Source organism: Trichoderma breve, chromosome 1 (assembly GCF_028502605.1).
Source record: "Trichoderma breve strain T069 chromosome 1, whole genome shotgun sequence".
Taxonomy (NCBI): Eukaryota; Fungi; Ascomycota; class Sordariomycetes; order Hypocreales; family Hypocreaceae; genus Trichoderma; species Trichoderma breve.
In genome coordinates this window covers 7,058,862-7,071,828 of record NC_079232.1, presented here as the reverse complement: position 1 = coordinate 7,071,828, position 12,967 = coordinate 7,058,862, and the positions used below count along the sequence as shown (strand labels likewise).

The 12,967-nt window shown below is 48.0% G+C and overlaps 5 protein-coding genes across 5 annotated transcripts; 2 read left to right on the top strand and 3 right to left on the bottom strand.

Moving 5' to 3' along the window:
- Window positions 1–10: 10 nt before the first annotated feature.
- Window positions 11–2,357, top strand: T069G_02076 (fibronectin type III-like domain-containing protein; the record flags this gene model as incomplete). Its single annotated transcript, XM_056169286.1, has 3 exons — window positions 11–71; window positions 165–1,877; window positions 1,948–2,357. The coding sequence occupies 3 exons, from the start codon at window positions 11–13 to the stop codon at window positions 2,355–2,357; spliced, it is 2,184 nt and encodes a 727-aa protein (XP_056034602.1).
- A 290-nt stretch (window positions 2,358–2,647) lies between these two features.
- Window positions 2,648–3,745, bottom strand: T069G_02075 (uncharacterized protein; the record flags this gene model as incomplete). Its single annotated transcript, XM_056169285.1, has 1 exon — window positions 2,648–3,745. One exon carries the CDS (start codon window positions 3,743–3,745, stop codon window positions 2,648–2,650), a length of 1,098 nt encoding a protein of 365 aa, XP_056034601.1.
- A 1,105-nt stretch (window positions 3,746–4,850) lies between these two features.
- On the bottom strand, window positions 4,851–5,872 carry T069G_02074 (hpcH/HpaI aldolase/citrate lyase family domain-containing protein; the record flags this gene model as incomplete). Its single annotated transcript, XM_056169284.1, has 3 exons — window positions 4,851–5,188; window positions 5,248–5,440; window positions 5,501–5,872. The coding sequence occupies 3 exons, from the start codon at window positions 5,870–5,872 to the stop codon at window positions 4,851–4,853; spliced, it is 903 nt and encodes a 300-aa protein (XP_056034600.1).
- A 1,688-nt stretch (window positions 5,873–7,560) lies between these two features.
- Window positions 7,561–8,809, bottom strand: T069G_02073 (alpha/beta hydrolase fold domain-containing protein; the record flags this gene model as incomplete). The annotated part of the gene is made up of 2 exons (XM_056169283.1): window positions 7,561–7,616; window positions 7,681–8,809. 2 exons carry the CDS (start codon window positions 8,807–8,809, stop codon window positions 7,561–7,563), a joined length of 1,185 nt encoding a protein of 394 aa, XP_056034599.1.
- Window positions 8,810–10,420: 1,611 nt separating this feature from the next.
- On the top strand, window positions 10,421–12,946 carry T069G_02072 (nmrA-like family domain-containing protein; the record flags this gene model as incomplete). The annotated part of the gene is made up of 8 exons (XM_056169282.1): window positions 10,421–10,588; window positions 10,640–10,802; window positions 10,851–10,991; window positions 11,052–11,331; window positions 11,738–11,834; window positions 11,885–12,412; window positions 12,469–12,804; window positions 12,860–12,946. 8 exons carry the CDS (start codon window positions 10,421–10,423, stop codon window positions 12,944–12,946), a joined length of 1,800 nt encoding a protein of 599 aa, XP_056034598.1.
- Between the last annotated feature and the right edge of the window lie 21 nt (window positions 12,947–12,967).

The following is a 12,967-nucleotide window of genomic DNA, read 5'->3' as shown; positions in this document are numbered from 1 at the left end:
TCTTACCAAAATGCGTTACACAGCAGCAGCAGCGCTGGCTATTGCCGCTGGGCCCTTTGTGAGGGCAGACAGTTAGTATCCCAAAACTCTATAAAGAGGTCCCGGTAATCGGTCAAAGCATGATGCTGAAAAGTGGACAATAGGCAAAGTTGTACCTCCTGCAGGTACTCCCTGGGGTGTCGCATACGGCAAGGCACAGGCAGCACTGGCAAAGCTGACTCTTCAAGATAAAGTCGGCATCGTGTCTGGCGTTGGCTGGAACCAGGGGCCCTGCGTTGGAAACACGTCTCCAGTCTCAAAGATTGGCTATCCTTCGCTATGTCTTCAAGATGGACCCCTCGGTGTTCGATTCTCATCCGGCAGCACTGCGTTCACACCAGGTGTTCAGGCCGCCTCAACTTGGGATCTAAACCTAATCCGCGAACGTGGACAATTCATCGGACAAGAAGTTCGAGATACGGGAATTCACGTCACTCTCGGCCCCGTGGCTGGACCTCTGGGAAAGACGCCTCAGGGAGGCCGCAACTGGGAAGGCTTCAGTGTTGATCCGTACCTCACAGGATTGGCCATGGCTCAGACAATTAACGGCATTCAGTCGGTGGGAGTGCAGGCCACAGCTAAGCACTACATCCTTAATGAACAAGAACGCAACCGAGAGTCAATGTCGAGCAATGCCGACGACCGCACTCTTCACGAGCTTTATGCTTGGCCTTTTGCCGACGCTGTGCAGGCAAATGTCGCCTCGGTCATGTGCTCTTACAACAAGATCAACACAACTTGGGCGTGTGAAGATAAGAACACGCTGCAAACTCTGCTGAAAGACCAGCTGGGATTCCCAGGATATGTCATGACAGACTGGAACGCTCAACACTCGACGGTGCAGGCCGCCACTGCTGGGCTCGATATGTCGATGCCCGGCACTGATTTCAACGGCAACAACAGGCTCTGGGGCCCAGCTCTCACCAACGCAGTCAACAGTAACCAGGTGCCCTCGAGCAGAGTTGATGATATGGTGACGCGAATCTTGGCCGCGTGGTATCTTACAGGCCAAGATGCGTCAGGCTATCCGTCGTTGAGTCTCAGCAGGAATGTTCAGGGAACCCATAAAACCAATGTGAGATCGATTGCCAGAGACGGCATTGTTCTCCTCAAGAACGACGGCAACATCCTGCCGCTGAAGAAGCCCGCGAGCATTGCCGTCATCGGGTCTGCCTCTATCATTGGTGCTCACGCCAGCAATTCAGGCTCATGCGGTGATAAGGGCTGTGATAACGGCGCTCTGGGCATGGGCTGGGGTTCCGGTGCCGTCAACTACCCATATTTTGTAGCGCCATACGATGCCATCAACACTAGAGCCACCTCTCAAGGCACCAGAGTTACGTTGAGTAACACAGATAACACCTCTTCGGGTGCATCCGCAGCAAGCGGAAAGGACGTCGCAATTGTCTTCATCACTGCCGACTCAGGCGAAGGCTACATCACCGTGGAGGGCAACGCTGGTGACCGCAATGATTTGAATGCCTGGCACAACGGGAATGCCCTGGTTCAAGCAGTGGCAGGTTCCAACCAAAACGTCATTGTTGTCGTTCACTCCGTCGGCGCCATCATCCTAGAGCAGATCATTGCTTTGCCCCAGGTCAAGGCCATCGTCTGGGCAGGACTCCCTTCTCAGGAGAGTGGCAACGCTCTTGTCGATGTGCTATGGGGAGATGTCAGCCCCTCTGGCAAGCTCGTGTACACTATTGCAAAGAGTCCAAATGACTACAACACACGCATTACTTCCGGCGACGACAGCTTCAGCGAAGGACTCTTTATCGACTACAAGCACTTTGACGACGCAGGTATTACGCCTCGGTACGAGTTTGGCTTTGGACTATGTAAGTTTGCCATTATCCCTGACTCTTCAAATATTAAAGCCGACGAACTGACCAAAAATTCTACCCACAGCTTACACCAAGTTCAACTACTCTCGCCTCTCCGTCTTGTCTACTGCAAAGTCTGGCCCCGCGACCGGAGCAGTAGTACCCGGAGGCCCAAGTGACCTGTTCCAGAATGTCGCAACCGTCACCGTGGACATTACAAACGCCGGTGCAGTGACTGGAGCTGAAGTTGCTCAGCTGTATCTCACCTACCCATCTTCAGCGCCCAGAACACCGCCTAAGCAGCTGCGTGGCTTTGCGAAGCTGAGCCTCACGGCAGGTCAGACTGGAACAGCAACGTTTAATATTCGAAGACGGGATTTGAGCTACTGGGATACTAGCTCGCAGAAGTGGGTGGTGCCGTCGGGATCGTTTGGCATCAGCGTGGGAGCAAGCAGCAGGGATATCCGGCTGACGGGCAGCCTGTCGGTATCATGAGGGCGAAGATCGTACGGTAAGAGTACAGATGAGTCAGTGAGGTATCTCCATTGTAGTAGCAGATACTGTATATATAGTGTGAAGGAATTTCCACACGTGCTCAAATCAATTGGCAGATGAACTTGGAAGTATCACTATAATCTTTGATGGTTGACAATATGTGTCAGAGGTGAGTTTGTAAATCTCACTTTTATAGCTACCAATAACCCGGGATATCATTTCTAACATACATAAACGATCACTCGAAAGACCGTAATAATTCAAAACAGCAAAGATGCCAAGTTCGCCAATTAAACCACCTTCTGTACCGAGTACGCAGGCGGCAACTCTCCGCTCTCGCCGTTGAGCGTCCTCTCAAAGGCCATCTCCCTCGCCGTCTGGAGCGCCGCCCGCGCATCTTTCAGGTGTCTCTCCCACTCTTTCACCGCAGCCTCCGCGCTCTGTTGCCTCTCCTTTGCTCTTTGAATCTCCAGCTTGAGCACATTAGAGCAGCGCTCCACCTCGGCGTTCGACCGCTTGATCTTGTCGTGGAAATCCATGTCTGAGAAGATGTTGTCAAATAGCACATCGCCGACTAAGTTGCCGTGGGAGATTTTTACAGGGGGCAGGTCTTTGATTGCGGGATCCATCCGCTGTGCGTTCATCGTGTCCATGCGGGCCTGGGAGAGCTGAACTTCTGCCTGTGAGAGAGCATTTCGCTCCATCACGTCGGCCATGGTACCGCCGCCAAACATGTCGAAACGAGACGCCGATAGCGCATCTTGCATGGCTTTTAAGGCATTGCCCATGCGCTGTTTCGCCTGCTCTAGCATCTTGATGGCTTGGATCTGGCTCTCTGCTCGCATGCGAGCCTCCTGGTAGTTCATTTGTGCAGACGTGCAAGCCTGCTCCCGCTCGTCCTCCTCTGGGAACTGAGGCGTCGGCCCCGAAAAGATGTCGTTGTAGAGGCTATCAAGCTCTTGCTGTGCAGTTTTGTGCCGCTGGACGACGGCTTCAAGTTCAGCTGACGCTTGTCGCGCCTGGGCGAGCGCCGATTCGAGGTTCTTCTTCACCTCCGTCTCGCGATGCTCTTCTTGTAACACGTCAAAGTATTCGCGCTCTTCTTTGGCGGCGCGAGCCTCGAATTTGTCCTTTTTGCCACCAATCTTGTACACGAAGCGCCGGACGACGCTGTCACGGTAGTTCTCATGCTCTCTCAGCTCAACTGCGTGCTTGCTCTTCAGAGTCGCGAGCTTGGCTGCGTTTTGTTTTGCCTGGCTTTCCAAGGAGGCGATGTACTTTGTCTGGTTCTCAAGGTCGGGTATGGCGTGGTCTGTTACGGACAAGACGCCGAGTAGTTCATGGTTGCGAGTTGCGGCAGAGCGAATCTTGTCTTCAATTGAAGCCATGGTGGTGAGACTAGTGTTGATGGTGATGGTGATGGTTGTTTTAGTGTCTCCGCTCTCTTGCAGTTATTTGAAGTTTGTGAAACTTTACGCTGCTTCTTATACTCTTCTCGAATCTGCCTCATACGGCTAATCTGGTTCATTGTTGGCCGGTTGCCTCCTTGCGCCTCAACTTTGACCAGCAGCGCCACGCTCTAATACGCTCTAATAAGGCGATCAAGCGTCAATGATTGCGTCCGTTTGTTCTTGGCGCTGCGCCTCACACCCATGTTCCATTCGCTTAAAACAAGCTCCCGCTAGAATGCGTATCCGAGTTGGCGATCGGATCTGGCTCTGCAGAATTTGGAATTAAGCTTAACATATAATACCAATGCAGCCATTTTGAACTGATTGTATCAAACAAACATTTACACACAATATTCTCTCACGGAGAGTTGTACTTACAAGTGATCTAAAAAAAAAAAATTTTTTTAACAGCTCTTGTTCACTGGCTTTTGCTCTGATGAGGTCGAGACTGACAATGCCCAAAGAGGCAATTTCCGAATAAGGTTGCATGCGGCTGTGGCGACTAAGAGTGATTGCCTGAATATGAGGTCATTTTCAAATTCGCCTTGCCGGTGATGCCCGTGTTGAACGTGTAAATTGAGTGTAATATTTGCATTGGTACAAGGCTTGGTTGTCTACTATGAAATTAAGGGCAGGGCCTTGGGATCCGCAGTTGAATTACATGTAGCCAGGGATTACCCTGCAGTCAACAGGATAACGAAGCAGAACGTCAAATTGAATAGACAAATTAAAGTCCACGTGCAATCTCTAAGGAGCTGAAAGGCGGAAGATAAGCAGTCGATACTTATAATGATAAAATCACATATGGTATTCCTGGGATCAACAGAGTTTGTCTTCAGTTTGTGTCAATATCGGACATCGGGTCTTGCCCAATTTTAGACGAGTTAGTATTAATGCCGCAGCATTTTGTAGCCATATTCATGCCACAAATATTGGATGAGGAAGCAATGATCCGTTCTGATTTGTGTCGCTATTTACTCTAACATCTATAATCGACATGCGCCCTTGAACCCTCGCCATCCAGCACACAGTGAGATGAAATCTAGACTTGACCAATAGCTTCCTTTGCCTTTTGTAAATCTGCTGCAACCGCTGCCAAATGCAGCACGTCGGCCGAACATGTGATGAATGACATTCGCTTTGCTGCCTCTTTGATCGCCTCGGGGCCTCCGAATGGAGGTTCGACAAAAGCAAAGCCTCCATATGGCTTGTCGTGCTTGTCAATGATGGAAAAGAACTTTTCTTTTGCTTCGAGCCACTCCGGTTCTTGGCCGGCCATGTTGCCAGAGAGGTTCATGCTCACACGGGCATCCAGAGCACCGAGCCAGACTATATCGATATCGGGGACTTCGGTGAGGATTGCGTCGAGGTTGTTGATGCCTAGGGAAGTTGTTAGAATTCTGCTTAAAACAAAGGCAGAGCGGTGGTCAAGCACATACCTTCTAGACTCTCGATTTGAATCATGATGGCTGCCTGGTCATTGAGATTTTGGTGGATATCGCGAGTGGCGTCAAATGCTTGATCCGTAATTCCAGGGATTAGACGGAATGGAGGAGCCGATCGAGTGCCTCTCTGCTTGGAACCAAACTTGGCTGCCGACACAACATGCTTGGCTTGTTCTACAGTATCGACCTTGATAATTGGCGATACCATTTAGCCTCTGAAAATAGCTTTGTCCGTAGTTACACATACCTGGGGCACAACAATACTGGCACCAGCATCCAGGGCATAGCCAATAGCAGCGTGATCATGGCCCGGCACTCGGACAAATGGAATCGTGGCGCCCTGGCTCATGAAGATTGCCTCGTGCACCATGCTTGTCATTGTCTCGACATTACAGGAGCTGTGTTCCCAATCGATCCAGACGGCGTCATAGTTCATTGGTGCTAGGAATCGAGTAATTGGCAGAGAGCTGAGTCCTGCATAGTAGCAGAGGAGGGGTCGAATCTTCTTCTGGTGGGCATCTCGAATGGCATCACGAGCTCGATGAGGCTGGAAGAGAGAGGGGGCAGCATAGGCCTGCATGCCTTGGGAGGAGGTGGTGGAAGTAGCCGTAGCAGCCATTGGAAACTTTTAGGTAGCTACCGAGTCCGTGATAAGCTGAGGAGTAGTGATGGGTTTAGATGGGCAGTCAAGAAGACTGGGAGTTAAGAGCTTTTAAATCCAAAAATCCGTCTCATATCATGTCCTGGATATGCTCGACCTCCTGAGCGAGCTTTGAGAAAAGTGGGAATAATCCTTTGTTACTAGAATAGCAACATATTGATAATAGTGCAAGTTTGACCCTTCTGTAGCCAACTGTTGACTCGTGTTGTCCGGTTTATCGCCATTATCGCCATTCTTACTCAAAAGGGCAAACGAGGGTCATCACATACGACAAATACGCATCCGCACCCTTGACTGGTGAGCGGACTTCATACGCCTCTCAAGATATAAGCCAATCAGCGACAACCATTCGTGCCAATGGGACACTAAAAGAGATGCACGTCGATCGGACATAGGAAAGATGCTGACGTATTCCCGCGCTGAGCGAGAACGATTGCCTCGAAGGATTCGCCCTATTTGATCCTAAGCTTTAAGTTACTTGTTCTTTGGTTCATCTGACGTCAGATTTTAATTGACTTGTATTCATACCAGTGTATAGGTAGCTTTCAAATCTTGATCGAATGGGAAGCTATCACGAAACATAACACGCTTGATGCATGAACCGAGATAAGAAATTCTTTTCGCAATGGGTTATATCCTGTTAATTTGTCTTGATTTACTTATTTCACATATCATTATCTCAAATTTACCACTCTGTCCGTTTCATGTGCCACTGGATGGTACCATATCTGCATGAAAATCTGCATAGTATGTCGCATCCGATATCAGCGCTGTCACTTATCGCATCCGAAGGAATTGTTCATCACAATGAAATCTGAGCGGTGAATTGCCAGGTTGCATTTTGAGTGTTGCCTGCAACGGAAAGCTATCCCGAGCGGTGTGGAGTTGAGATTCCTTACGGCTTTAGCAGCCCTATGAGGTTCTTATAATCCCTGTCAAGCCTCATAACCGAGCTCCTGGTGCGCTCTGTGGAGGAGGCTATTCGCTGGCGCCGCATCTGTAGTCTGAATGTAGCCTTATGCACCGCTAGCTAGGGCATTAGTTGGCCAAATGAAGCTCTAGACGGTCAGTTAGCTAGATGAGCTAGACACTGCCTCATCCTTCACACGCTTAATGACACAGTGATTTGGATATCGTACCAATGATAATCTACCATGTGATTGTATCGCTCCTTCAATGTGGATAAAAAGGCCGGTTCCCCTCATCTCTGATGATGGCGAAGGATTGCGGAGATTGTAGAGTTTTTTAATCCATTTGACATAATACTGATCTAAAATACATATTACTGCTACAAAAATTCCAATCCCTCGTCAGAAACTGTCAGCATGAACTCGGGCATGCGACTAGTGCTGAAATCTATATCCAACTAAACTTCAACATGTGCGAACCCTCTCGATATCATCCACATCTCTAAGATTGATATACCGTTCCATCGTCGGGCATCTCGCCAGTCAGTATATAGTTGTTCACCATCTTGGCCAATTCTCCAGGCGCATCATAGGTTATATGACCAGTCCAATTCTTGAATACGAGCACTGCTTCTGGCATAATTGAACGTAGGTTGATCGCGTTCTGAGCGCTGGTTATAGGATCCAAGAATGAGCTGATCATCAATACTGGATGTAGTTTGTTGATATAATCGGGAATTATTGGCTGGTTCCTAAATAGTACTCCCTCTTTTGGTAACGGCCATGAAATGCATCTGGAAAAGAAGCTGTAGCTCTGAGAGTATCCACGCGTGAGGGGCGAAAGTATTCTCAACGTACGCTGAGCGGCTTGGAGCTCGAGATAATCGCTGGCGTGTTGCCAATCCAGACAGCCAGTAGCAAGTGTAGCCCATGTTCCTGAGGGATCGGTATCGTTTGTAAACCAGGGCATTGAAAAGGCAGATGCATCGCCTTTGGATGCCGCCAAGAGGTTAGTAGCTAAGGAACCCCATCCGGGCTGCCCTGGTCCCAGATCTCGTTGTAAAGCCGTCATCATCTCTTCCAAGCTGACGTCAGATCGACATGCTCCTTCGCCAGTCTGTTGGCACTTTGGTGCTAGGATTGGTGCGGCTTCGAACTTGTTAGTTAGCTGCTTGAAGAAATCCTCAACATCGTTCTGATCATGCAGTGCACAAGACGCATCCTCTTGACACCACTTGAAGAAATGCCTGAGCGTCATTTCGAAAGAAGCGGATTCTGCTTGCATGACTGCCATTGGATCATGTGTATGATCTACAATCCCGTCCAACACAATCCGGCCGGCATAAGGGAGAGCTCTTTCCAAGTTGGTGATGCCAATATGCGACCCGTAAGAATTACCAATCAAGTGTATCTCCTGCTCAATTTTGAACCACATGTTATATCGTATGCTGTCCATGTCCAGGGAAACCGACCGGGTGTCCATATTGTCAAATAATCGACCCGTCATCTTTTTGCAGGCTTCTCCAACCTCCTTCCAGTGGTAATACATGTCAACAAATTCTACCTCATCCTTGACCATAGAGGGCGCTCGGCGATTCCATAGAGTTGCGTTGCATTTCATGGGTAGACTCTGTCCTGAGCCTCGAGGGTCCATGCCTACTAAATCGTACTGTTCGAGGAGTTCGTGCACATGATGCGATGGGTCATCGAGGTATTGCTTTAGAAGGTTGATTCCGGACCGTCCAGGCCCACTGGGAAGAAATACAGCAGCCTTGGGCTTCTTCAATTTTGAGCGGATGCGCATCACTGCGACTTTGGTAAACATGCCATAATTTCTGTTATAGTCGAGGATGTCGCTGTGCATAGCACATTGTGTGTTTTCCCGAGGAGGATCGCATTCTTCCCACCAGAGTGGTCGATTTTGGGCAAAGACTGGAAGTGTCGCCCCCAGCAGAAGCACTATGGATCGAAGTTTTGATGGTAGCATGGTCGCATTTGTCGAGAAAAGGGTCTGAAGTGATGATGGGTTAAGCGATCATTCGGATTCGAAAATACGAGTATATTGCAGTGCTTGTTGTGAAAAAGGTGCGGTGCGATGTGAGGTGAAAGCAACAAAGAGAGTGATGGTGGCTGCGGAGGAAGAATGCGGAAAAAGTGGCCAAGATCTCATCCACCAGTCAAGGTTCTATCTAGTAACTAAAATATGTACAACTAGGTCTCACTGCGATTCTCATTAACAAGGCGAAGGTATCAGAAACACAGATAACAATATATGGTTTGTGCGACGCGCACTTCTTACACGCAAAAGCATACGCGATGTTGAACCTTGGCTATTTGCGGCTATGCATGCTGAAAGTTGCTTTTGCCTATCAAACGCCTTTTCACTTTGCGGCTTAAACATGCTTCCTAGTACATAGACAGCAGTTCTTTCCTTCCATAATTACATAATTGACTCATTGGTTATGTAACCTTCTACACCCATCCTACGCGCGATATCATCAGATAGTGCATGGATCTTCCATATGGTTGGCGCATTATACTATAGCTTAACATTAGTGCTATATCTCTAAAGTATAGTTATATACCTAGGTAGGTAGTCCATGGTACAAGGTTTATGGCATTGTACCATTTGCGAGCTGAAAGGCAATCTCGATCGCATACACTTTGGCTCTAGCTTTTTACCAACGTGCGCCACTCCCTTTTAGTAAAGGACACCCCCGGATCTAAAGTCAGTAGCATTGTAATTTGGATAGCTATATCCAGTAAGTGTGTACAATTCGGAAATATTATGAAGAGCTCCGTGAATAGGCACGACTCTATGCCCAAATCAGCATATTGAGTAATTCTCGACATAGGGATGGTAGAGAATAAATAGCGTTCACAAAGTAGCAAAGTCATGGAATAAATGGTAAACGTACAAATAGTCATGAGGCATGCGATCAGCTGCCGCGAAATTGAGATACGAGATGGCCTACCAAAGGTCATCAACGGCCGCCGGCGGCCGCCCCATCAGTTACCACGATGTAGTAAATCATCACCACAAAACGGGTATTTTCCGCCAGATGTGTCGGTATACGCTTTGGTGAAGGCTGTTCCAACATTAAAAATGCTTAACAAACGCATTCTATGATCAACATAGTATAGAAATTCCTCGGAGTTAACATAACTCCAGGCTTGCTGATGTCCGTACATGCTTGTTTATAACCTAAAGTGCTATTCCAGCAAATTTCCCCACCCATATTGGTCAGGCTTGTTGAAGTCTTGGTCAGCACCATCTACAATGTGTTCGACTCTGCTTCTATCGCGGAAATGCTTATTTACAGGAGCTATTAGCTAGATGGATTCATTCTAGGGAGCCAGAATCGCAATTCATCAGCAACCATTTGACTGCATATTATTTCGTGAAGTTATTACGCTCTATTGACACAATGAAGAGGCCACAGTTAATCCAGACTTATCAGTCACTATTGATGACAATGTGCTGGTACCTGGTCCATCACCGACTCAAGTATTAATCAGAATTGTATGTTCTGGCTTTAACCCAAAGGATTGGAAAGAGCCGTACTTTCATAAGATTGCAAGTAACTCTGGAGACGATATGGCTGGCTACGTGGAAAGTGTCGGTAAAGAGGTGGTTGGCTTTCAAGTTGGTGACAAAGTAGCTGCTTTTCACACCATGCGGACTTTGGGTGGCTCTTTTGCGGAATTCGGACTTGCGGAGAGCAGCACAACTTTTCTACTACCGGAACATGTGTCATTCGAGGAAGTGAGTTTGTGTCTGATGCGTTTGGTGCTGGTTGCATACTAACAAGTTTAGGCTTCAACAATCCCTCTCTGCGCCTACACTGCCGCAGTAGCTCTATTTGCTCGACTTAAACTCCCTATGCCGTGGGCTCCCCCAAATGAACTGACACCCCTCATTATATATGGAGCGTCATCAGCTGTCGGTGCATTTGCTATTAAGTTGGCGCGACATGCTGGTATTTATCCAATCATAGCTGTGGCTGGATCGGGCCATGCGTATGTAGAAACACTGCTTGATAAATCGCGCGGTGATTCTATTGTCGATTATCGAAATGGCAAAATTCTTCAAGACATTCGGCATGCTTTGGATGCTGCGGGTACGCACGACGTTTACCACGCCATAGATGCGATATGCGAGAATGATAGTCACCTCGTTATCTCCCGTGCCCTATCAACTGGAGGAAGCATTGCACTTATAAACCCAGGGATGGATTATTCCGACATACGAAACGATATTAATAAAGGCATTATTTATGTGGGAGTTGTCAACGGAAATGTTGAACATGATGAGCGGCTTGCAGGGATGGAGAAAAGAGACCCTATCCCACACCGACGCGATTTCGGCTTGGTCTGGTCAACGCTCTTCAGCCGTGGACTTCGTGATGGTTGGCTTACCGCTCATCCTTATGAGCTGGTGCCAGGTGGCTTGGAGGGTGTTTCACCAGCGTTGAACAATCTCAAAGCTGGAAAGGCAAGCGCGAAAAAGTACGTTGTGAGGATCACCGAAGATTGAACGGTTCATCCTTTAATGCCATTGTTATATGCAAAGCAGCCACCCACTATGATGAGCCTATTTACATCCTCTTGTCGGTTATGCATTTACTGGTCCTTTTAACAAGGGCATTAAATTAATATTTCTTGCAAAATTGGGCAATTCGTCTTATTGATGCGGAATATCCGACCATAATTGTTGTCGGAATGATGATATTCAGGCGGAACACCCGAACAGCCTGATACGACAGAACACTTCAACACGAGGATCGTAGCCATCAACAACGGAATTTCCGGAGCAACTGATGCACATGATCCCGATCCTTGAGTAGCTTGTGTAAATCCGACAGCAAGCAAGTATATAAAGAAGCTCTAATCTTACCAACATGCGGTCTTGAAGGAGCAAATCACATGCATTCAGCAACATAATAACTGCGCCGCAGAAGATTGGCATTATGACAAAACTAATTGTCATTCTGGGAATAACCGGCACGCAGGTGAGTTATACATAATAGAACGTTGAGAATAAAACTGACGAAGGCTATAGGGGGCCTCTGTTGCGGACGTATTCCTCCAGGAACCTGGATGGAAACTGAGAGGAGTAACTCGAGATGCATCCAGAGCTTCCAGTGCGTATTGGAAGCAAAAGGGTGTCGAGATAGTGGAGGCAGACCTCGATAAACAAGAGTCCCTCGAGGCAGCGTTCAAAGGCGCCAATGCCATATTCGGGAACATCGACTCGATCGGGCCACTGTATGATCCGTACAACTATGGCAAACTTCGTCCTGGCCAAACCATCAACGAATTCTGCTACGAACTAGAGGTTAAGCGTGGCAAAAATATGGCCAATGCGGCTGCTAGAGTGGACACTCTTGAGAGATTCGTGTTCTCGGGTCTTCCTAGCATCAAATCGGTCACTAATGGAAAATATCCCCATGCGTATCATTTCGAGGCCAAAGCTGCAATTATGGCCCATATCAAGTCTCTACCAAACTTGGCTGCTAAAGCTTCTGAAGTCCAGCTTGGAGAATTTGCGACGAATTGGAAGTCTTGGAGATCAAGACGACCAGTCAAGGTATGTACTTACCCTTAGACAATAACTACCGCAGTATAGCCCTAGGAATACAAAAGCAAGAAGATGGCTCTTATGCATTTCTTGTACCGGGGGATAGAGACGTACCAATGCCGATCACTGTTCAGAGAAAGGATACTGGATATTTCGTCCGAGCTCTCGTTTTGATGCCTCCTGGCAAAATCCTTTTAGGATATGGAAGTTTCATGAGCCACGCAGACTTGAATCGCGTATGGACCAAGATCTTGGGAGTTCCGGACGGCGGTGTAAAACATATTACAGTTGAAGAGGCTATCAATTTTGAAGGGCCACCACTTGGCATAGAGCTTGCAGAGGCAGTGGCGGGACTAATGCAGTTCGATATGGACACGCCGGGCTTTATGCACCCCCATGAGGTAAGAAGGAGACGGCTTCAATGGTATTCATGATAAACTAACCCAATTATGATAGGTTCCAAAAGAAATTGGCTGCCCGACTACAAGCATCGAGGAGTATTTGAAGAGTGAAGACTTCTCGTCCATGATGGAAGCTCTTTAAGGTAGTGATGGCGGAGTTGGT